The sequence below is a fragment of the Oncorhynchus mykiss genome, chromosome 12 (genome assembly GCF_057628025.1).
Source record: "Oncorhynchus mykiss isolate SJ-2025 chromosome 12, ASM5762802v1, whole genome shotgun sequence".
Lineage (NCBI taxonomy): Eukaryota > Metazoa > Chordata > Actinopteri > Salmoniformes > Salmonidae > Oncorhynchus > Oncorhynchus mykiss.
Genome location: NC_143033.1, coordinates 18237434 through 18262536, shown reverse-complemented (window position 1 = coordinate 18262536; position 25103 = coordinate 18237434). Strand labels below are relative to the sequence as shown.

Here is a 25103-nt window from a genome sequence, read left to right as displayed (position 1 = left end):
CGCTGAGTGGAGTTTTGTGTTAAATTTTAATAGATATTCTGTTATTGTCTAGACCTTGCCACAGCTCAGAAGCTGTGAAAAACAAAAATATTAACATTTTACATTCACTACATGATCAGAAAATATACATTTATATGCATTGTTGAAATTTATTTTGCAAGTGCTTAGGCATGATGACCATACAAATGGACTGATGACCAGTGTTTCTCAATCCATTCCTGGGGGGGTACACACAGTTTCTCCAGCTCATCACTAACACACATCTGATTAAAGTAATCAGTGGCTTGGTGAAAACTAGTTCATTCAGTTTTAGTGTTGGGCTGGAATGAAAAAGGGGCACCTCTGGGGACCCCCAGGACTGAGTTAAGTGATACTCCATTAGGCCTTTCTAACCCTGGCTCACATCACTGGTACTTCTATAAAGACTAATCCAAATCATCACCTGTGACAGTTATGAGTCACATTGGCTGCATCTACACAGGCAGCCCAATTCTCATCTTTTGACCAGCCAGATGAGCTGATGGGATGTGGAGGGAAAAATATCAGAACTGGGCTGCCTGTGTAGATGCAGCTGTGCAACCCATCAGGAACGGCTAAAATCAACAAAAAAAAACATCCAAAAAAATAGGAGAAACACAATGGACAAAATAATACAACAGTGTCTCTCTCACTCCAAGGCTTCATGATCCTGGAGATCAAAATGTAAAACAAGATAACGGGAATAAACTATCAATTTTCAGTTAGTTTAAGTAGATACTTCATCAAATATCCTTATCTGTTAATGCTGCAGCAGGTAGCTACATGGTTGCGCTGATGGAGAATGTGTGATTATCCACACAAAAATATTTTCTTTGCATACTAAGACATGCATTATCCCATAGACACACTACATTCACAGGGGTAATAACTACAGTATGGCTGAAAGCAGAACATTTTACCTAAATTACAGCTCTAGGAACATTACTTTCTCCAATCCTAACCTGTCAGAGCAGAGTCTGGACTGCCCACTGATCTGACAAACTTTCCAAGAGTAATACAACCTATTCTAAACCTCAACACCCTATCTACTATATGTGCACTACATATAGGGAACAGGGTGCCATTTGAGCCAGCTCCCTACTATATATAATTACAGTACTGGAGATAGAGGTCATCTAGAACAGGGTTTTCCCCAAACACGGTCCTGCCCCCCGGAAAGAGTTTGGGAAACAGACCATGTTTTATAACTGTGAATATGAAATAAGAGGACAGTCAACACTACAGTGGTAGAAATAAACTGGTATTCCCACAGGACAGCTAGAGACATCAGTCACAAGGGCAATGTATTTCTGTCCCTCCTAACGGTGCAGCAGACCTGGGTACCTATCAAATACTTAAGTATTTCAACGCCACCAAATTCTAGCCATGAAGTCATTAGCGACGTGACTACAGGTTTGCAGAAAGCAAAAGGGGCAGGAGGGTTTAATTCCATCTGTTCATCATCCGAGTAGAATGACACCTGAACTACAGGTACAAGTGACAGCTGATCTAGCAGCTCTGAAATGTATGAACTCAGCGAACACTCACTTGGGGCAAACAATGGACGAAATGTTTAAAACCTTTACACATTAAAAAGGAAAACACGTCGGATCAAAGGACAGCAATGCAACAACATCGGTCAGAGGGCAGGAATCGTATACATGCATGTCAAACCACTCAACCATGTTCTACAAGAGATAGCAACAGGCCTGGACAGGGTCAAATCAAAAAAACATCCTCCAGCCTGTCAGACAGGGGTTGAGGTGCTAAATCGACTTCCCAAATGGCACCCTATTCAGACCCGGCCCTCTGACCAGAAGTAGTGCACTATATGGAATATGATGCCATTTTGGACTTATTTCAAGTCTGCAGATCCCTACACCTCGGATAAGGGTTTATTCAGATCTTAGTCTCGAGGGAGGAGACCGAAACAAGGATGAAGCCAACTAGAGCCATGACAGATACAGTATCCAACAGGGAACGAAATACATAAAACAAAAACAAATTGGTCCAATAAGTGATCCGATTCCAATTTAGGGGGAAACTATAACATATACTGAGGACTGTAAAATAACATTCTAGTCTGATTATAAGGATTGGCTTTGAGTGTCTTGGATACAAATGAAGCCCGTCTCATAATTAACTAACAATTATAGTTACAGGCAATTTAAATTTACTTTCTGTGCAAATCGTTTTTTAAATGTGAATAGGAGGCGTGTGATTGGGGGTCGGTACACTACTATTGACCAATCAGGACAAACCCCTATATGAATCATGGGAGACAGGAAGTAGAGCAGCTGACTTCCTCTTCTTTGTGAGCTTGGTGACATCATCATCATGTAGTCATCATGGAAGGGTTTGGTTGGTCGACCTCACTGCTCGTGAGCAGCACTCATGCCTCGAACCTGACCTGAACTACGCAGCTGGCGGAGGAAGTAAACAGATTATAGTCATGCATGTGTCACACAGTGAAGGACAAATGTGTGTCTGTAGGAGAGACTGAGGTGATGGAGTGAACATATTCTCTCTTTCCATCATATATATATAATGTAGCAACAGCTAAACGTACTACATTGTGAACTAATGGCCAATGTTTAGTTCATGAAATAGAGAATAATGTTTCCTCTTTTACTAGCAGTCACATCACTTCAACCCTTCTCCATCATAGTGAAAACTCTCCTCTTTCCATCTGTAGGCAACATGATACATGCAGAAAGATGGCAGAGAGCAACAGGGTAGGAGCGCTGCCCCAACACCTGGAACCACACACATACAGACCACACCATGTTAATAAGACAGCAAGGGGACAAAAGGTTTCAAAGAGGTAAGGAGGAGAAGAAGTCATGCAGTGGGAGCAGAACTGCAGAGAGAGACAGGATGCAGACACCATGGAAAAAAAGAGAAATGGAATGAGAGCCCCACATGCAGATAGAGCTCCAAAACCACCATAGACAAACTGAACCAAAAGCAGATTGTTTCATTAGACAGGCAACATGCAGCTGGAAAAAGGGAGAAAAACGTGATGAGCAACAAATTAATGGGAGGGATCGAGAGAGATGAGAGCAGGTACAGGATGAGTCTCCAAAACCACGATGATGTAATTTCCTGTGTCCTGTTGGGGAACTTACTCAGCCTGTCTCTGACCTTTGACCTATAGGGGCGGGGTTACTCTTCCGTTGCCGAGGTTCCTCTAACGGTGCCCTTCTCACGCATCTAAAGGCAGCAGAGTAGAACTGTCAGCTGGACCAATCAGAGAGCTTCATAGGAGGGTCAAAGGTTAAGGCCATAGGGGTTAGTAAGGGTCACGGTCAGTCCTAGATAGGTGATTTGTTGTTTATTGTGGTCCTTGATCCCTCAATGCCTCTGGAATCATGTGTTCGTGACCTTTGCATCATCTGTCCCTATCTATGCACCACAAAAAACAACAAGGCACAAGTCTAAAACCTATGAAAAAAATGGCAGACATAAATTGTGTGTGTTACCTCTTCCAGCTCTTTCTTGGTCTCTTCCTCCATTCGTCGGATGTCTGCCATGGTCAGCTCCACCCAGTTGTCAATCCAACAGAACAACTGGCGATGGAAGTTAGTGAAAATACGCTTCTCTTGCTTAAGGAGGGAAGATGGGGGAGGAGAGAGGGGGAGAGGGAATGAAAGGAGAGACCAGAGAACAACAATATTAGGTATCAGTCTGTTTTCTCATTGGAGGCCCTAAATGTGAAAAGGAGAAAGAGAAAAGTATTGTACCTTCTGGATAAAGTTCTCTACTTTGGTCTGCAGGCCCCACCACTTGAACTTGACAGTGACCAGTTTGTAGGCACACATCTTAGGACAGTCTGTTTTGTTCATCAGATCGTTCTGTCAGAGGAGAAACACAGGAGGGATGAGGCCAAATGTATTTTTATTTTCTACAATGTTGATTTTGGGGCATTAACCTCCAGCACCACAAACGAGAGAAGCATGTTAGTGTGTGTGTGTCAATATGACTAACTATCACAGACAAGACGGGATATATGTTGACAGTAGGTAAAATCCTGTACCTTCCATTCAGGTGAGAGCGGTCCTCTGCCTGTCTTTGTAGATTTGAACAGAGCAGGATCCTCCTCTGCTTTATAATCCTGTAGTAAATAACAAAAAACATACCTTACACAACGACAACCTGCTCTGTACATGACAGACTGACCAGGTGAAAGCCATGACCCCTTATTGGCGTCACCGGTTAAATCCACTTCAATCAGTGTAGATGAAGAGGAGGAGGTTTAAGAATGATTGTGTATGTGTGCCACTCAAGAGGGTGAATGGGCAAGACAAAAAATGTAAGCCTCTTTAATGGTGGAATAGTGTATGGTAGCAGGTGCCAGGCGCACTGGTTTGTGTCAAGAACTGTAATGCTGCTGGGTTTTTCACGCTCAACAGTTTACCGTGTGTATCAAGGATGGGTGGTGGACCAAAGAACATCCAGCCAACTTGACACAACTGTTGGAAGCATTGCAGTCAATATAGGGCAGCGTCCCTGTTGATGTTTTTGACACCTTGTATGCTCTCCCCTGACAAATTGAGGCTGTTCTGAGGGCAAAGGGGGTGTTACAACTCAATTTTTGGAAGGCATTTTTAATGTTTTGTACACTCAGTGTATATACACATTACAACCCATTATAGTCATGTAGGACAGAAAATGCATTACACATGCATACTGACCAGAGTTTCCGTTAGCCGGTAATTTCCAGATTTTGGTAGATAAAATAAATGAGAAGCCAATAAATACAATTGTAGCCGGCCAAATTGTCCAGGGCTGCCGTTCTGCTGAGGAGAGAGCGAAAAAGAGAGACTTGGCCGAGGCTATTATTGATTGTGAAGATGAAGGCCTTTTTCATTGAAGTAAAACGAAAGTTGGAGTGTATGCCGACAGTGAAACGCCTACAAGGCAGGGCTCAAAACTACAACTAGATTGGTCGCATCGGTGCAGGCTGCACTCATTCACCTCATTAAAAACGTCCTCTTTTTCAGGAGGCTAAAACCATGATTTGGTCAAACAGTAAAGTACATTATCCTCATGAATCCTGTACTGAAAGTGTTTGACTGCCTGCCCGTTTCTCTGGGGCCTGCAGCTGTGTCGAGCGAGCCACGCTCTCCCTCTCCCCTTTTCTGGGGGGGAAGAAAATGCTCCGCGAGAAAGAAAACAGTTTTCCGATTGTATAACATTTTAAAATACAATTGCTTGGAAAACAGCTATCCTGTTGTCACAGATGGAGAGATGATGTGCTCAGCTTTCACACTCTCCACATACGCTGCTGCTACTCTCGCATATAAATAGATATATCTTTCTGTCTGTCAATCAATCAGTCTCAACGTCAACAGTGAAGAGGCGACTCCGGGATGCTGGCCTTCTATGCAGAGTTGCAAAGAAAAAGCCATATCTCAGACTGGCCAATAAAAAGAAAAGATTAAGATGGGCAAAAAGAACAGACACTGGACAGAGGAACTCTGCCAAGAAGGCCAGCATCCCGGAGCTCTTCACTGTTGACGTTGAGACTGGTGTTTTGCAGGTACTGTTTAATGAAGTTGCCAGTTGAGGACTTGTGAGGCATCTGTTTCTCAAACTAGACACTAATGTACTTGTCCTCTTGCTCAGTCCTGCACCGGGGCCTCCTACTCCTCTTTCTATTCTGGTTAGAGCCAGTTTGCGCTGTTCTGTGAAGGGAGTAGTACACAGCATTGTACGAGATCTTCAGTGTCTTGGCAATTTCTCACATGGAATAGCCTTCATTTCTCAGAACAAGAATAGACTGATGAATTTCATAAAAGTTATTTGTTTCTGGCCATTTTAAGCCAGTAATCGAACCCCCAAATGCTGATGCTCCAGATAATCAACTAGACTAAAGAAGGCCAGTTTCATTGCTTCTTTAGTCAGCACACACTTTTAAGCTGTGCTAACATAATTGCAAAACGGTTTTCTAATGATCAATTGGCCTTTTAAAATGATAAACTTGGATTAGCTAACACAACGTGTTGTTGAAACACAGGAGTGATGGTTGCTAATAATGGGCCTCTGTATGCCTATGTAGATAGTCCATCAAAAAATCTGCCGTTTCCAGCTACAATAGTCATTTACAACATTAACAATGTCTACACTGTATTTCTGATCAATTTGATGTTATTTTAAATGGACAAAAAATGTGATTTTCTTTAAAAAACAAGGACATTTGTAAGTGACTCCAAACCTTTGAACGGTCGTCTATGTATGTGTATATGTGCATATATATGCACACACACATACATACACACAAAAGTATGTGGACACCCCTTCAAATTAGTGGATTTGGCTATTTCAGCCACTCCAGTTGCATAAAATCGAGCACACCGCCATGCGATCTCCATAGACAAACACTGTCAGTAGAATGGCTTTACTGAAGTGCTCGGTGACTTTCAAAGTGGCAGTCATAGGATTCAGCAGCTGACACAGGGCTAGGAATGACACTAGACTGGCAGGCTAACAGCAGCAGACACAGGGCTAGGAATGACACTAGACTGGCAGGCTAACAGCAGCAGACACAGGGCTAGGAATGACACTAGACTGGCAGGCTAACAGCAGCAGACACAGGGCTAGGAATGACACTAGACTGCCTAGCTAACAGCAGCAGACACAGGGCTAGGAATGACACTAGACTGGCAGGCTAACAGCAGCAGACACAGGGCTAGGAATGACACTAGACTGGCAGGCTAACAGCAGCAGACACAGGGCTAGGAATGACACTAGACTGCCTAGCTAACAGCAGCAGACACAGGGCTAGGAATGACACTAGACTGCCTAGCTAACAGCAGCAGACACAGGGCTAGGAATGACACTAGACTGGCAGGCTAACAGCAGCAGACACAGGGCTATGAATGACACTAGACTGGCAGGCTAACAGCAGCAGACACAGGGCTAGGAATGACACTAGACTGGCAGGCTAACAGCAGCAGACACAGGGCTAGGAATGACACTAGACTGGCAGGCTAACAGCAGCAGACACAGGGCTAGGAATGACACTAGACTGCCTAGCTAACAGCAGCAGACACAGGGCTAGGAATGACACTAGACTGGCAGGCTAACAGCAGCAGACACAGGGCTAGGAATGACACTAGACTGGCAGGCTAACAGCAGCAGACACAGGGCTAGGAATGACACTAGACTGGCAGGCTAACAGCAGCAGACACAGGGCTAGGAATGACACTAGACTGCCTAGCTAACAGCAGCAGACACAGGGCTAGGAATGACACTAGACTGCCTAGCTAACAGCAGCAGACACAGGGCTAGGAATGACACTAGACTGGCAGGCTAACAGCAGCAGACACAGGGCTAGGAATGACACTAGACTGGCAGGCTAACAGCAGCAGACACAGGGCTAGGAATGACACTAGACTGGCAGGCTAACAGCACCAGACACAGGGCTAGGAATGACACTAGACTGGCAGGCTAACAGCAGCAGACACAGGGCTAGGAATGACACTAGACTGCCTAGCTAACAGCAGCAGACACAGGGCTAGGAATGACACTAGACTGGCAGGCTAACAGCAGCAGACACAGGGCTAGGAATGACACTAGACTGCCAGGCTAACAGCAGCAGACGCAGGGCTAGGAATGACACTAGACTGGCAGGAATCTTTCATGGACAGAAGCACGTAACACACACGTTAGAGGAGCAGACTGTGCGACTAACAAGGAACTTTGTTCCGGTGTTGTGCTGAAAATCTCCCCCCTGACAGAATCCCCCACCCTGCAACTTGCAATGCTAGTTGAGATTTCTGATCATGTCAGGCTGCGTTTCATTTGATTTTTTATGGTTGTTTGATCGCGAGGGAGACACTAGTAATGTCTGCAGTTTTCGGCTTGGCTTTTTGTTTCAAGTGTATTAGTCTATAAATAAATATCTTTGCCAAAATTCGTTCTCTCTCCCATGTCTTATTCAACTAGTAGTTGTTCTGAATTGTTCATTGCTTGCCTACATTTTTCTCCCTCCTCTATGTTTAATATAACACACATGCATTATTATTTTCCGTTGCCTATCCTGACGTGAAGGTTGTTCTATAGAAAGTATTTGACTCTGATGTGTGCCACAAAGTATGACACTAGCCACAAAATTAAAGAAATTAGAAGGTTCGGCAAGGCCATTTTCTTGCCTGCCGAAATTCCACCCCCACCCCTTCTATCTTGGGACTGCAAGGCCTGACACACTTCAGAATACTTTTTCTAGCTCATCTTGACCAGTAGTGTGTGCCAAAGAAAGTATTTGACTCTAGCCACAAAATTAAGGAAATTAGAAAATAGCCTTACCGAACCCCCTCCCCTTCTAATTTCCTTCAATTTGTGGCTAGAGTCAAATACTTTCTGTGGCACACAGGCAAGCAATAAACATTTCAGAACAACTACTAGTCAAATAAGACATGGGAGAGATGCCGAATTTTGGCAAAGAGATTTATTTATAGACTATTTGTTTCAAATGTGTTAGCCAAACCGAAAACTGCAGACAATACTAGTGCCTCCCCCGTGATCAAACCGACATAAAATGAAACGCAGCCTAACATGATCAGAAATCTCAACTAGCAAGTCGCAGCAATGAAAAATTGAGTGAGTGCACGTTCATGTCGAAAGGGGGGGGGGGGGGGATTCTGGCAGGGAGGTAGACTGGCAGAGACAACCAGTCAACATGCAGTGACACAACTCCTCCACATGGGGGAGACAAATACCCTGGTGATATAACCATCAGTGCCTGGGACAGGGGACAGACTACATTACCACTTGGGATAAGAGTCATCTTGATGTCACTGATCTAACATGGCTGAGTGATTAAAAACTCACTGCTTTAGCCAATACAGTGATGTCAGGTCTGATGCGCAATTGAGGAATGATCCATTTTTTCAAATAGTGTTCCACGTATTCAACTAGTGTGTCTGCGCGTACGCCCACTCACCCCATGGGCCACCACATCTTTGTCTGCGATGTCGATGGGAATCACCTCCACTGTCTTCCACGTAGGACCGTCCAAGTCATGCACGTTTTCTAGAGTTCCCATGTCAGGTTTGTGCCACGTCTCAATCTTTATCAGGAAGTCATCTTTCATATACTCGTTCTGGAGGGAGAGGAGGAGAAAAGAAAAGTGAGCAATGAAAGAAAAGGTACAAATCAAATCTCTGTCCATGTTTTAATCTAGCCTGGCAAAGCATACATTCATTGTTGCTGATGTGGGTCAGGATGGCGGCCATGTTGGGTATACCATTCCAAATGGTTGATAAGTTGATTCTATGGATTCTGTGGTGGGAAGGAAACTAATTCCAAGAAGGCTTTAGTGTTCACTTCCTCTATATAGTAGCCTTAAAATGTCAGCCAATTGCAAGCTTGAGAATGCCTTGAATGGAGAACCAATGGGAATCTCATACTGAGAAAGTCTTGCATGGAGTCCTAGGATGCCTAAGGCCATTTTAAACCCCGCAGCTAAGCTAATTAACTGATTATCTGTTTGGGCTTGTGGGTGCAGTCTAATGCTACAGTATGTTGTTGAATAGTACTAGTCACTGGTAATGTTCCACACCTGTCCAGTAAACCCTTTACATACTGCACAGAGAAGTGATTTATTACTGGCTCATTATCTTTCGGACACTAAAAACCTAGCTAGGCAGAAATCTAGTTTCCTCTGGTTTGGCTTTAAAGATCCTATCACTCCTCTATCTTAAGACATATAGGCTGTGAGAACTGGTTAGAACCTGTTCTCATTCGTATGTTTTTTCTATGGAAGTGGAACCAATTACCAATGTTACCAATCTCTTTTGTAAGCTTGTCTCCCCCTTGGAGGGGTAAGCAGTTCATTATGTAAAAAAAAAGGGAGAAAGGGAGATACCTAGTCAGTTGCACAAGAATGCATTTCAACCAAAATGTGTCTTCCGCATTTAACTCAACCCCTCAATCAGAGAGGTGAGGGGGGGCTGCTTTAATCAACGTCATCGGCGCCCGTATAGCAGTTTTGGGGATTAACTGCCTTGCTCAAGGGCAGAAGAGCAGACTTTCCCACCTTGCCGGCTCAGGGATTCGAACCAGCGACCTTTCCGTTACTGGCCCAACGCTCTTAACCGCAAGGCCCCAGTGTGCATGTGTTTGTGTCAGGTCACTCACTACTCACCGTTATAACTGCCGCAGATGGAGAAAACAAGCAACAGAAGAAAAAGGGAAACAGTTTACTTTCAATAAAATAATCAGTGACAAATTACAATGTAGGCCAGTACCTTGCCAGAAGATGCCGACCCTACCGCTATGCTTGTTAATACTGGTTACATTAAGACACCCGACGTGCGATATGGGATGGAAAACGTACCTCAATGCAGGGATCAGAAGACTGAAATACTGCTATCATTTTGCAATGGCAGTGTCGGCCAATCAGCTCCTTTTGTTCACCGTGACCTACCATTCCATAATGGCTGCTGTGGGTACTGCTAGCTAGCATGAGGATGAAAAAAAAAAGCTGTTTTTCTTCGTGATGGAGCAGTGTGGATAAAGGTAACATTTGGAGTACAGTGGCATATCCCATCCCTGCATTGAGGTACGTTTTCCGTCCCATATCTTGCACCGGATCCAGTGTCTTAATGTAACCATGATTACGTTCCGACCCCAGTGCAGCTGATTGTAAACCAACGTAACAGTAGGGTTGGTATCTTCTTGCAAGCCAGTCCCAATCAGAGATGGGCTCAATTGAGTGTTTAAACTAGAGTTGTGGTACTCACCGGTGCGACAGTATGGGTAGGCATTCCAGGCTTTTTCATGGAAAACTAATGCTCCCTCAGGTGCAATATACCTCAACCAGCCTGGGACTTTACTGCAAGGAGAGAGAGAGACAGCAGTCAATCTGCAGCCATACACACTCAGCTTTTACACAGGCAGTCCAACTCGGATCTTTTGACCAATCAGATCATCGCTTTTGCCAATAATTGACCCTTGGCTAAGCCCCACCCCTTTAGTTATTGTCACTACCTTGGTCAATATTTTCCTGGGAAGCTCAATTGCCCATTCAAAATTCTTGAGAAAACCCATCACAATGACCTCAAACTGTGTTTCTAATACACAATAAAAATTAAGCAGACTACCCCTTGCTCATCAGGAGACTCTCGGGTATGTTGTAGTGGACTGTCATTACAATTGCTTCACGGGAACATGGTAAAATTTATTTTAGTAGGCCTCCCGAGTGGGGCAGTGGTCTAAGGCACTGCATCGCAGTGTGCCACTAGAGATTCTGGATTCGATCCCAGGCTCTGTCTCAACCGGCCACGCCCGGGAGACCCATGGGGTGGCGCACAATTGGCCCAGCGTCATCAGGGTTAGGGGAGGGTTAGGCTGGCAGGGATGTCCTTATCCCATCGCGCACTAGCGACTCCTGTGGCGGGACGGGCACAGTGCATGCTGACACGGTTGCCAGGTGTACGGTGTTTCCTCTGACACATTGGTGCGGCTGGCTTCCGGGTTAAATGGGCATTGTGTTTCGGAGGACGCAAGGCTCTCGACCTTCGCATCTCTCAAGTCCGTACGGAAGTTGCAGCGATGAGACAATACTGTAACTACCAACTGGATACCACAAAGTTGGGGAGGAAAAAGGGGGAGAAAAATAATACAAATGTATTTTAGTGCGGATAGCCGCTCGGAATGCGCTGTCAGCATGCAGTCAAAGTTACTAACCACTTTTGGAGCCAACTAGTGCTCTTAAATCGTATCCTGACATTGACAGCAGATGACATCCAGTGCATTCGGAAAGTATTCAGACCCCTTCCCATTTTGCTAGGTTACGGCGTTTTTTTAAAACTCTTTAAAAAAAATTATTCCCTCATCAATCTACACACAATACTCCATAATGACAAAGCGAAAACAGGTTTCAAGAAATGTTGAGTCTCATAGCAAAGTGTCTGAATACTTATGTAAATAAGGTATTTCCGTTTCTTATATTTTTTAAATACATTTTCAAAAAATTCTAAGCATGTTTTTGCTTTGTCATTATGTGTAGATTGATGAGGGAAAAAAAACGATTTAATACAATGTGGAAAAAGTCAAGGGGTCTGAATACTTACCGAATGCACTGTACATTTGGCGAAAGCAAGATATATTAACTGGCTAGCTAGCTAATGTTAGCAATGTTTTCAATGATAGTCAATGAGACAGAGCTAGCTAACCAGCTATCAAACAATGAAACAAATGCATAATTCCGGATTTAAAAAAATATTCCATTAGGCTATGCATTTCATGACTCACAGTCGCAAGTACCCCTGCTGCACTGTTAAATGATTTAGCCGTTTAAACAATCCTTTTTTAAATTAAAATGTAGTTTTTGCCATTGTCCTCATTGGTTTACATGCATTTGAAACCAGAGCTTATCTGAGGAGAGGGGACTCTAGCTTGTTTAACAACCAAGCGATTGGTTGCCCACAATTCTGGGGAGGGCCTTAGCGAAGGGTCAATTAGGCAAAACGCAGTCTGATTGCAGGGTTTCCCAAACTCGGTCCTGGGGCCCACCCTGGGAGCACGTTTTGGCTTTTGCCCTAACACTACATAGCTGATTCAAATAACCAACTCATCATCAAGCTTTCCTTATTTGAATCAGCTGTGTAGTGCTAGCGCAAAAACAAAACATGCACCCAGGGCAGACCCCAGGACAAACTTTGGGAAACCTTGCATTAGTGTGTATGTGTGTGTGTCTGTATTCTCCTCTTCGTCCTCACCCAGTGTATGCATCTCTTAGGTGGCAGATGTACAGTGCCTTGCGAAAGTATTCTGCCCCCTTGAACTTTGCGACCTTTTGCCACATTTCAGGCTTCAAACATAAAGATATAAAACTGTATTTTTTTGTGAAGAATCAACAACAAGTGGGACACAATCATGAAGTGGAACGACATTTATTGGATATTTCAAACTTTTTTAACAAATCAAAAACTGAAAACTTGGGCGTGCAAAATTATTCAGCCCCTTTACTTTCAGTGCAGCAAACTCTCTCCAGAAGTTCAGTGAGGATCTCTGAATGATCCAATGTTGACCTAAATGACTAATGATGATAAATACAATCCACCTGTGTGTAATCAAGTCTCCGTATAAATGCACCTGCACTGTGATAGTCTCAGAGGTCCGTTAAAAGCGCAGAGAGCATCATGAAGAACAAGGAACACACCAGGCAGGTCCGAGATACTGTTGTGAAGAAGTTTAAAGCCGGATTTGGATACAAAAAGATTTCCCAAGCTTTAAACATCCCAAGGAGCACTGTGCAAGCGATAATATTGAAATCACTGCAAAACCACTGCAAATCTACCAAGACCTGGCCGTCCCTCTAAACTTTCAGCTCATACAAGGAGAAGACTGATCAGAGATGCAGCCAAGAGGCCCATGATCACTCTGGATGAACTGCAGAGATCTACAGCTGAGGTGGGAGACTATGTCCATAGGACAACAATCAGTCGTATATTGAACAAATCTGGCCTTTATGGAAGAGTGGCAAGAAGAAAGACATTTCTTAAAGATATCCATAAAAAGAGTCGGTTAAAGTTTGCCACAAGCCACCTGGGAGACACACCAAACATGTGGAAGAAGGTGCTTTGGTCAGATGAAACCAAAATTGAACTTTTTGGCAACAATGCAAAACGTTATGTTTGGCGTAAAAGCAACACAGCTCATCACCCTGAACACACCATCCCCACTGTCAAACATGGTGGTGGCAGCATCATGGTTTGGGCCTGATTTTCTTCAGCAGGGACAGGGAAGATGGTTAAAATTGATGGGAAGATGGATGGAGCCAAATACAGGACCATTCTGGAAGAAAACCTGATGGAGTCTGCAAAAGACCTGAGACTGGGACGGAGATTTGTCTTCCAACAAGACAATGATCCAAAACATAAAGCAAAATCTACAATGGAATGGTTCAAAAATAAACATATCCAGGTGTTAGAATGGCCAAGTCAAAGTCCAGACCTGAATCCAATCGAGAATCTGTGGAAAGAACAGAAAACTGCTGTTCACAAATGCTCTCCATCCAACCTCACTGAGCTCAAGCTGTTTTGCAAGGAGGAATGGGAAAAAAATGTCAGTCTCTCGATGTGCAAAACTGATAGAGACATACCCCAAGCGACTTACAGCTGTAATCGCAGCAAAAGGTGGCGCTACAAAGTATTAACTTAAGGGGGCTGAATAATTTTGCACGCCCAATTTTTCAGTTTTTGATTTGTTAAAAAAGTTTGAAATATCCAATAAATGTCGTTCCACTTCATGATTGTGTCCCACTTGTTGTTGATTCTTCACAAAAAAATACAGTTTTATATCTTTATGTTTGAAGCCTGAAATGTGGCAAAAGGTCGCAAAGTTCAAGGGGGCCGAATACTTTCGCAAGGCATTGTGTGCATGTACTACTGTACCTCTTCAGATGGTAAACTTTATGTGTGTACTGTCCCTTCTCTCCCTCTTCCTCATAGGGTTCATTAATCAGCACCTCAATGCCTTCTCCTCCCCCCGTCTCATTCTTACTGGCCTCAGCTACGGTGAACAGCTGACCAACTTGGTACTGCAACACAGAAAAAGAGCACAGAGAAACCGGTCACATAATATATACACTGACAAGAAAAAGTATGTGAACCCTTTGGAATTACCTGGATTTCTACATAAATTGGTCATCAAATTTGATCTGATCACAACAATGGACAACATAGTGTGCCTAAACTAATAAACACACAAATACATGTATTTTTCTTGTCTATATTGAATACATAATTTAAAACATTCACAGAGTAGGTTGGAAAACGTACAGTTGAAGTCGGAAGTTTACATACACTTCGGTTGGAGTCATTAAAACTAGTTTTTTCAACCTCTCCACAAATTTCTTGTTAACACACTATAGTTTTAGCAAGTCAGTTAGGACATCTACTTTGTGGATGACAAGTCATTTTTCCAAAAGTTGTTTACAGACAGATTATTTCACTTATAATTCACTGCATCATAATTCCAGTGGGTCAGAAGGAGTCGCGTTCTGTCTCCTAGAGATGAACGTATTTTGGTGCGAAAAGTGCAAATCAATCCCAGAACAATAGAAAAGGACCCTGTGAAGATGCTGGAGGAAACAGGTACAAAAGTATCTATATCCACAGTAAAACGAGTCCTATATCGACATAACCTGAAAGGCCGCTCAGCAAGGAAGAAGCCACTGCTCCAAAACCGCCATAAAAAAGCCAGACTACGGTTTGCAACTGCACATGGGGACAAAGATCGTACTTTTTGGAGAAATGTCCTCTGGTCTGATGAAACAAAAATATAACTGTCTGGCCATAATGACCATCAATATGTTTGGAGGAAAAAGGGGGAGGCTTGCAAGCCGAAGAACACCATCCCAACCGTGAAGCACATTGAAAGTCAATATATATAAAAAAAATATTAAAAAAAATAAAAAGAGTTCTTAACAGGGCGTGTTTTTTTTTACCCTCGCAGGTGTCGTCTCCTTCAGACATGAGCTCGTCGTCAGAGCAGAAAAATGTATCAATAACAAAATCAGTCCCAAGAGATTTGGCCTGTGTTTGCGATGGTGTGACTTCAGATGTGCCAGTCGTTTGAAGCTGAGTCCACACACAGAACAGCATCATGTTGTGGGGGTGCTTTGCTGCAGGAGGGACTGGTGCACTTCACAAAATAGATGGCATCAGGAGGCTGGAAAATTATGTGAATATATTGAAGCAACATCTCAAGACACCAGTCAGGAAGTTAAAGCTTGGTCACAAATGTGTCTTCCAAATGGACAATGACCCCAAGCATACTTCCAAAGTCGTGGCAAAATGGCTTAAGGACAACAAAGTCAAGGTATTGGAGTGGCCATCACAAAGCCCTGACCTCAACCCTATAGAACATTTGTGGGCAGAAAAGAAAAAGTGTGTGCGAGCAAGGAGGCCTACAAACCTGACTCAGTTACACCAGCTCTGACAGGAGGAATGGGCCAAAATTCACCCAACTTATTGTGGGAAGCTTGTGGAAGGCTACCCGAAACGTTTGACCCAAGTTTAACAATTTAAAGACAATGCTACCAAATACTAATTGAGTGCATGCAAACTTCTGACCAACTGGGAATGTGATGAAAGAAATAAAAGCTGAAATAAATCACTCTCTACTATTATTCTGACATTTCACATTCTTAAAATAAAGTGGTGATCCTAACTGACCTAAGACAGGGAATCTTTACTAGGATTAAATGTCAGGAATTGTGAAAAACTGAGTTTAAATGTAAACTTCCAACTTCAACTGTATGTGAACCCCTAGGCTAATGACTTCTCCAAAAGCTAATTTGATCAGGAGTCAGCTAACCTGGAGTCCAATCAATGAGATGATATTGGATATTGGTTGGTTAGGGCTGCCTTGCCCTATAAAAAAAACCTCACAAAATTTGAGTTTGCTGTTCACAAGATGATGTGAACCATGCCTCAAACAAAAGAGATCTCAGAAGACCTATGATTAAGAATTGTTGACTTGAATAAAGCTGGAAAGGGTAAAAAAAAAAGTATCTCTAAAAGTCTTGATGTTCACCAGTCCAGAGTAAGAGAAATTGTCTATAAATGGAGAAAGTTCAGCACTGTTGCTTCTCTCCCTAGGAGTGGCCGTCCTGCAAAGATGACTGCAAGAGCACAGCGCAGAATGCTCAATGAGGTTAAGAAGAATCCTAGAGTGGCAGCTAAAGACTTACAGACATCTCTAGAACATGCTAACATCTCTGTTGACGAGTCTACGATATGTAAAACACTAAACAATAATGGTGTACATGGGAGGACATCACGGAAGAAGCAACTGCTGTCCAAAAAAAACATTGCTGCACGTCTGAATTTTTCAAAAGTGCACCTGGACAACCCACACAACTGGCTCAGGTAGTGCAGCTCATCCAGGATGGCACATCAATGCGAGCTGTGGCAAGAAGGTTTGCTGTGTCTGTCAGCGTAGTGTCCAGAGCATGGAGGCGCTACCAGGAGACAGGCCAGTACATCAGGAGACGAAGAGGTGGCGGTAGGAGGGCAACAACCCAGCAGCAAGACCGCTACCTCCGCCTTTGTGCAAGGAGGAGCACTGCCAGAGCCCTGCAAAATGACCTCCAGCAGGCCACAAATGTGCATGTGTCTGCTCAAACGGTCAGAAACAGACTCCATGAGGGTGGTATGAGGGCCCGACGTCCACAGGTGGGGGTTGTGCTTACAGCCCAACACCGTGCAGGACATTTGGCATTTGCCAGAGAACACCAAGATTGGCAAATTTGCCACAGGCGCCCTGTGCTCTTCACAGATGAAAGCAGGTTCACACTGAGCACATGTGACAGACGTGACAGAGTCTGGAGACGCCGTGGAGAACATTCTGCTGCCTGCAACATCCTCCAGCATGACCGGTTTGGCGGTGGGTCAGTCATGGTGTGGGGTGGCATTTCTTTGGGGGGCCGCACAGCCCTCCATCCTAATGCAAGACAATGCTAGACCTCATGTGGCTGGAGTGTGTCAGCAGTTCCTGCAAGAGGAAGGCATTGATGCTATGGACTGGCCCGCCCGTTCCCCAGACCTGAATCCAATTGAGCACATCTGGGACATCATGTCTCGCTCCATCCACCAACGCCACGTTGCACCACAGACTGTCCAGGAGTTGGCGGATGCTTTAGTCCAGGTCTGGGAGGAGATCCCTCAGGAGACCATCTGCCACCTCATCAGGAGCATGCCCAGGCGTTGTAGGGAGGCCATACAGGCACGTGGAGGCCACACACACTACTGAGCCTCATTTTGACTTGTTTTAAGGACATTACATCAAAGTTGGATCAGCCTGTAGTGTGGTTTTCCACTTTAATTTTGAGTGTGACTCCAAATCCAGACCTCCATGGGTTGATAAATTTGATTTCCATTGATCATTTTTGTGTCATTTTGTTGTCAGCACATTCAACTATGTAAAGAAAAGAGTATTTAATAAGAATATTTCATTCATTCAGATCTAGGATGTGTTATTTTAGTGTTCGCTTTATTTTTTTGAGCAGTATATATATATATATATATATATATAAAGTGTCACAGTAGCACAAAACAATTCAGCGAATCACTGACCAATCCTAACACAGAATCCCTGTTAATGGTAAATGGGATGTGTACGTTTATTTGATGTTATGTTTATATGGTTTATGAGCAGCCAAATTAAGTGTTAGTGACTTGGGATACAGACAGCTAATTGAATTTTACACACATGAACTCTCTAAATGGGCTCCCAAGCAGTGCAGTGGTCTAAGGCACTGCATCTCAGTGCTAGAGGCGTCACTACAGGCACCATGGCTCGAATCCAGGCTGTATTACAACTGGCCGTGATTGGGCGTCCCATAGGGCGGCGCACAATTTGCCCAGCGTCATCTGGGTTTGGCTGGTGTAGGCAGTCATTGTAAATAATACTTTGTTCTTAACTGACCTGCCTAGTTAAATAAAGGTTACACTAAACATATCAGGACGGAGGTTGTGACTTTATGGGCTAGGAGCAGGACAACACAAATCTGTGAATTGTTTGGGGGAGAGCGAGATAGAGAGAACATTGACAGTGCCATAGAGAGAGGTCCAATACAGTCACCGGACCAATTCTGACCCCCCCATCCATCCTGTTTTTCTTTAAACAAGACACACACACACACACACACACACACACACACACACACACACACACAGAGGGTAGGGATGCACGATATATCAGTGAACATATTGGAATCGGCCGATATTAGCTAAAAATGCCAAAATCGGTATGCCTAGTTCCAAGATAATGGAATTCATTGCCCTTGACAATCAACCGTTCTCCGTCGTGGGTGATGTTGGCTTTCGCTGACTGGTCGAGCACCGGTACACGTTGCCCTACCGGAGTTACACAGTAATAGCGTCACTGCTATTAGCTTCATGACATACTATGGAACGCCGTTTGGGTCTTTGCGTGTCAAAAAAAGATACACGTCAAATAACACACAACCATTATAGAATGTTGTGTGTTCTGAATTTGCATGCGCAAGCCAAGCACCACCACTACTATAAGTAGCACTGTCAAAGCTGTACAAAAAGTCTGCAAACAAGCAAACACCAGCCACGAACGATGTGTTTACAACACCACATTGGTAATAAAGCATTGTTTGTTCGACCGCAACTTCTGGGGTAGCTAGCTAGCTTTAGCTTGGTACCTAGCTAGCACCAATACAACCAGACTGAAAACAATGACCAGTAGAAACTGCAGTCAATTTCATTATTCTTAGCAATGATTTAGGAATTATTGTGAGTAAGTATTAGCTAGGTTGCCACTTGCTGTTCGCCTGTTGAAATTGAACTTCAGTTCATGAAAATAAATAGCTAGCCAGCTACTTAACCCTGTTGCCCAAAGCTAACGTTATAAGCAGTCAGTTAGCTTCATCTGGGTAGTGAGGCTCGACCGGCCGGACTGGGTTATGTGTTGGGAAGCTCGCCACAATAAGGATTAGGCGCAATAGTGGAATTTGCGTTTTGCCTTCAAAATAAAGGTACCTCTTTGAAAGTGATACAGAGGGGTGGAATCATGCCATATTTAGACTAGATAATGTTAAACAAGGCTGGAATGTGAAGCGATGAAATGGGGTATCAATCTACTCGGTGACACCCACAGAACACAACTGTTAAGAGTTGGAGCAGTGTAGAGCGGTGTAGCTCTTTCGCGGGACTGTGACTGTGTGAAATCCCCTCCCCAGTCAGCCTATTGTGTGTATTGACATTCATATTGCACTATACAGTTTTACCTAAGGATTGGGGATCAATGAAATGGGGTATCAGTCTACTCAATACCAAAGATATTTTTTCCCCAACGTCCTCCTCAGAGTTATCAGACTAAAACATTCACACAGTATTGTTTTTCCTCGGGAATAGTATTCAATACACATAGGTTAACAATAGATGTTGCTCAATTCACAGAGTCCCGCAATAAGAGCTACGACACTAATGTTCTCTGGGTGTCACTGAGGAGACTGATACCCCATGTACAGTGAAATAAGTATGCCCCAATGCAAGTCTAAAGTATAATATATCCAGTGTGATTTCAACTGAATTTTGTCAAACTAACAAAATGTATTTTGTTGATTTTATATAAACAACACCCCAACCTCGTTTAGCACGATCTATTCAATTATGGCATAATTCTAGTATTTGTATTAACTTGCATGACTTTTATTTTGAAGGCTAACCGCAAAGTCCTCTATTGTGGCTAATCCTTATTGTGGCTAGCTTCACATAGATGGGTCCGACCACCATTAATCAACTAAGAACGGTCTTATAACTTAGAGTTATTTTAGATGACAGCTAGCTAACTATAGTTACTGAAACAGATGTCGTTTTGCTATGTTTTTGGGGAAGAACATTTTTACATCCATGAGCTAGCTGGCATTTTTTTATGACCAGCACTGTAGGTGCGCGAGACAACTTCGCCAGCATCATAGCATACGTATCGATGAATCGTTGTGACATATGACATGAACAACAAAACAGCACAGCAAGTAAGTGAAAGAAATAGGTTTTGATTATGTTTTACTGGTAAAGGGGACATGCGTAATTGCCAGCAAAATAACTTTTTGGCCAGTGTGGGGTGTGTGTGTGTGTGTGTGTGTGTAACCTGTATTTAACTAGGCAAGTCAGTTAAGAATTCATTCTTATTTACAATAACGGCCTACCCCGGGCCAAACCCGGACGACGCTGGGCCAATTGTGCACAGCCCTATGGGACTCCCAATCACGGCTAGATGTGATACAGCCTGGATTCGAACCAGGGACTGTAGTGACACCTCTTGCACTGAGATGCAGTGTCTTAGACCGCTGTGTCCATGTGTGCGTGTTAACTATTTAACTGTACTATAATGCTTAAAAGGCTGCTAAAATTGTAAATATCGGTATCATTTTTTTGGGGCAAGGAAAATATTGTATATCAGTATCGGCCAAAAATGTCATATTGGTGCATCACTAACACAGGGTTCCACTTAAGGGACAAGAGATGACGAATGGAGTTTCTCAGATAAACTGGAACCTTGGGTCAGTGGCTGCAATGTATCTGGCTTGATTGGAATTGATTCCAAGGGAGAGAGAGGGAGGAAGGAAGGGAGAAAGCATTCTGCAGCATCTTATGAGGTCTGACCTGCTGTTCTACAGGCTGGGGTCGTCAATCCCAGTCACAAAGCTACTGTTTCGCTAGAGTCTAAAACACACAAAGGTCAAAGGTATGCTTAACACCTAAGTGTGAATTGCTGGTGGCTGAAATTAATTTGCAACACTATAAATCTAATGCTTTGTTTGATACCCTGGGCTCATCTAGAGGTAACGGGGAAGGTGAACAGCTAGACTAATGGAATTTTACACGAGCATCTACAACTCTGCCTGGGGATCAATAAAGGCCAACTTACTCCATATCATTAATACATTTAACAACTATAGTAGTTGGAATTACAACCACACATTGTAGTCATTTAGCAGACACTTCTCCAGAGTGACTTACAGGACCAATTAGGGTTAAGTGCCTTGCTCTAGGGAACATAGACAGATTTTTCACCTAGTTCACTCTGGGATTTGAACCAGCAACCTTTAGTTTATTTACCCAACTCTCTTAACTGCTGGGACACCTGCCGCCCTGAGGTAAATCTTTACATGGAAGTTAGGTGATTGAATCGTCTCCTTCAGTTAGTAGAGCCTGACTCTTTGGGTAAATAGCCTTTACTGTCAGGATAAATTGACCCCACCAGGCTGATGACGTTACAGCTGTCACACTTAGTACTGCACTAAAACCTTTATGGGCTGCTGCTGTTACATCCCATGCTGCAGGAGAACATCACATCTCTCAAGGCTGGAGTTAAAACACTGACGGCAGCATGACCCCGAGAAATAAGGGTAAATGGAATGCAGTGGAGAGAAAGACATGTCTGACAAATAGCTTCTCAGAAGAAGGTAATATCAAGGCAAACAGCATTTATGACCTTCTTTCATGCATGTACAGACTTGCATGAAAGCAGGAAACTAGCAACCAAAAAAATGGGGTGGTGTGTACGTGGGTAATGACATCGTGTTACTCACCTCTTGCACAGAGATCGGTAGGATCACGCGGCTGTGAGAGAGTAAAAAAAATAAAAATCAGCAAACAGAAGAAATAAACTTTCTACCAGTGTCACACAAAGAGACCAGAAACCATTCCCTTACAGAACACCACAACTCATGCCTCAGGCAGGTTGGCATTTATTGGGAGGAATCTTGTCCTGGAGGCAGCCCTGCAGGGTGGTAACTAGCTGGCCTAGCCAAAGTCATAACATCTAACCCTAACCACACTGCTAACCTTATGGCTTAAATTAAAACAGCTAATTTCTGTTTTAATGATAAAAACATTTTAACGGTATAGCCAAGACAAGATTCATCCCAATAAAATGTCCACCTGCACACCTCAGCCTGACTTGGCTGAGTTCAACCAGAGCCAGGAGTGACCTCCAGTAACCCTGCACATAGTGAGACTTGTCTGTTCATCATCTAGACCACTGAGCTGAACACATTCTATTAGGGAGGAGCTCCAATGAACTGACAATTTCTCCACACAGTTGACTTCAGTTGAACATTTTATTTGGGTGCTTATTCAGGGGGTTGAAGAGATGGGCCTACACAGTTCTTTTCAAATGTTCAAGCCCGTCGGGAATAGTTTACGTCCTAGCTATATCACCCAACTGTATTACCTAGGCCGATAGCTGCTTCCTCCATTTACCTCACCTCTTATAGCAGCTTCCCCCATATGTAAACACGGGGGCAGCATATACAGTTGAAGTTGGACGTTTACATACACCTTCGCCAAATACATTTAAACTCAGTTTTTCACAATTCCTGACATTTAATCATAGTACAAATTGCGTGTCTCAGTTAGGATCACCACTTTATTTTAAGAAGGTGAAATGTCAGAATAATAGTAGACAATGACTTTCAGCTTTTATTTTTCATCACATTCCCAGTGGGTCAGAAGTTAACATACACTCAATTAGTATTTGGTAGCATTGCCTTTAAATTGTTTTAACTTGGGTCAAACTTTCGGGTATCCTTCCACAATAAGTTGGGTGAATTTTGGCCCATTCCTCCTGACAGAGCTGGTGTAACTGAGTCAGGTTTGTAGGCCTCATTCCTCCTGACAGAACTGGTGTAACTGAGTCAGGTTTGTAGGCCTCATTCATCCTGACAGAGCTGGTGTAACCGAGTCAGGTTTGTAGGCCTCTTTGCTCGCACATGCTTTTTCAGCTCTGCCCACAAATTTTCTATAGGGTTGAGGTCAGGGCTTTGTGATGGCCACTCCAATACCTTGACTTTGTTGTCCTTAAGCCATTTTTCCACAACTTTGGAAGTATGCTTGGGGTCATTGTCCATTTGGAAGACCCATTTGCAACCAAGCTTTAACTTCCTGACCGATGTCTTGAGATGTTGCTTCAATATATTCACATAATTTTCCTGCCTCATGATGCCATCTATTTTGTGAAGTGCACCAGTCCCTCCTGCAGCAAAGCACCCCCACAACATGATGCTGCCACCCCCCTGCTTCATAGCTGGGATGGTGTTCTTCGGCTTGCAAGCATCCCCCTCTTTCCTCCAAACATTGTTGTCAATCTCAACGCTGTGCATTACAGGGAAGACATCCTCCTCCCTCATGTGGCATCCTTCCTGCAGGCTCATCCTGACATGATCCTTCAGCATGACAATGCCACCAGCCATACTGCTCGTTCTGTATGTGATTTTCTGCAAGACAGGAATGTCAGTGTTCTGCCATGGCCAGTGAAGAGCCCGGATCTCAATCCCATTGAGCATGTCAGGATGAGCCTGTGGGAAGGGTACCACATGAGGGAGGATGTCTTCCCTGTAACGCACAGCGTTGAGATTGCCTGCAATGAGAACAAGCTCAGTCCGATGATGCTGTGACACACCGCCCCAGACCATGACAGACCCTCCACCTCCAAATCGGTTCCGCTCCAGAGTACAGGCCTCGGTGTAACGCTCATTCCTTTGACGATAAACGTGAACCCGACCATCACCCCTGGTGAGACAAAACCGCGACTCGTCAGTGAAGAGCACTTGTTGCCATTCTGGTCTGGTCCACCGACGGTGGGTCTGTGCCCATAGGCGACATTGTTGCCGGTGATGTCTGGTGAGGACCTGCCTTACAACAGGCCTACAAGCCCTCAGTCCAGCCTCTCTCAGCCTATTGCGGACAGTCTGAGCACTGATGGAGACATTGTGCGTTCCTGGTGTAACTCGGGCAGTTGTTGTTGCCATCCTGTACCTGTCCCGCAGGTGTGATGTCAGGATGTACCGATCCTGTGCAGGTGTTGTTACACATGGTCTGCCACTGCGAGGACGATCAGCTGTCCGCCCTGTCTTCCTATAGCGCCGTCTTAGGGTGTCTCACAGTACGGACATTGCAATTTATTGCCCTGGCCACATCTGCAGTCCTCATGCCTCCTTGCAGCATGCCTAAGGCACGTTCATGCAGATGAGCAGGGACCCTGGGCATCTTTCTTTTGGTGTTTTTCAGAGTCAGTAGAAAGGCCTCTTTAGTGTCCTAAGTTTTCATAACTGTGACCTTAATTGCCTACCGTCTGTACACTGTTAGTGTCTTAACGACCATTCCACAGGTGCATGTTTATTAATTGTTTATGGTTCATTGAACAAGCATGGGAAACAGTGTTTAAACCCTTTACAATGAAGATCTGTGAAGTTATTTGGATTTTTACAAATTATCTTTGAAAGACAGGGTCCTGAAAAAAGGACTTTTCTTTTTTTGCTGAGTATAGTAGAATTATGCCATGCTTTTATTTTGAAGGGTAACCGCAAAGTCCACCATTGTGACTAATCCTTATTGTGGCTAGCTTCACATAGATGGGTCCGACCACCATGAATCAAATAAAAACTGTCTTATACATTAGGGTTATTTTAGATGATGACCCCTAGCTATATAGTTAGTTAGCTAGCTAACTATAGCTACTTATGTCGTTTTGCTATGTTTTTGGGGAAGAACATTGTTTGCATCCATGAACTAGCTTTTTTTTTTATG

The 25103-nt window shown here is 43.8% G+C and overlaps 1 protein-coding gene across 3 annotated transcripts in view; it reads right to left on the bottom strand.

Annotated features, from left to right (window-relative positions):
* Window positions 1-7: 7 nt before the first annotated feature.
* The window catches only part of LOC110537092 (phosphatidylinositol transfer protein beta isoform), a 29110-nt gene continuing 4014 nt past the window's right edge, over window positions 8-25103 (bottom strand). The window contains exons 2-10 of one of the 3 annotated variants that reach the window (XM_021622859.3): window positions 22106-22136; window positions 14424-14569; window positions 10767-10858; window positions 10169-10176; window positions 8966-9124; window positions 4055-4132; window positions 3762-3872; window positions 3501-3623; window positions 8-2441 (exon numbers count right to left, since the gene is read on the bottom strand). In XM_021622859.3, the coding sequence (XP_021478534.1) occupies window positions 2391-2441; window positions 3501-3623; window positions 3762-3872; window positions 4055-4132; window positions 8966-9124; window positions 10169-10176; window positions 10767-10858; window positions 14424-14569; window positions 22106-22136 (799 nt within the window). In that variant the 3' untranslated portion in view covers window positions 8-2390. Of the gene's footprint in view, window positions 2442-3146; window positions 3232-3500; window positions 3624-3761; window positions 3873-4054; window positions 4133-8965; window positions 9125-10060; window positions 10177-10766; window positions 10859-14423; window positions 14570-22105; window positions 22137-25103 lie in introns of those variants that run through there. The other 2 variants (XM_090191898.1, XM_090191897.1) reach the window with 2 other exon arrangements.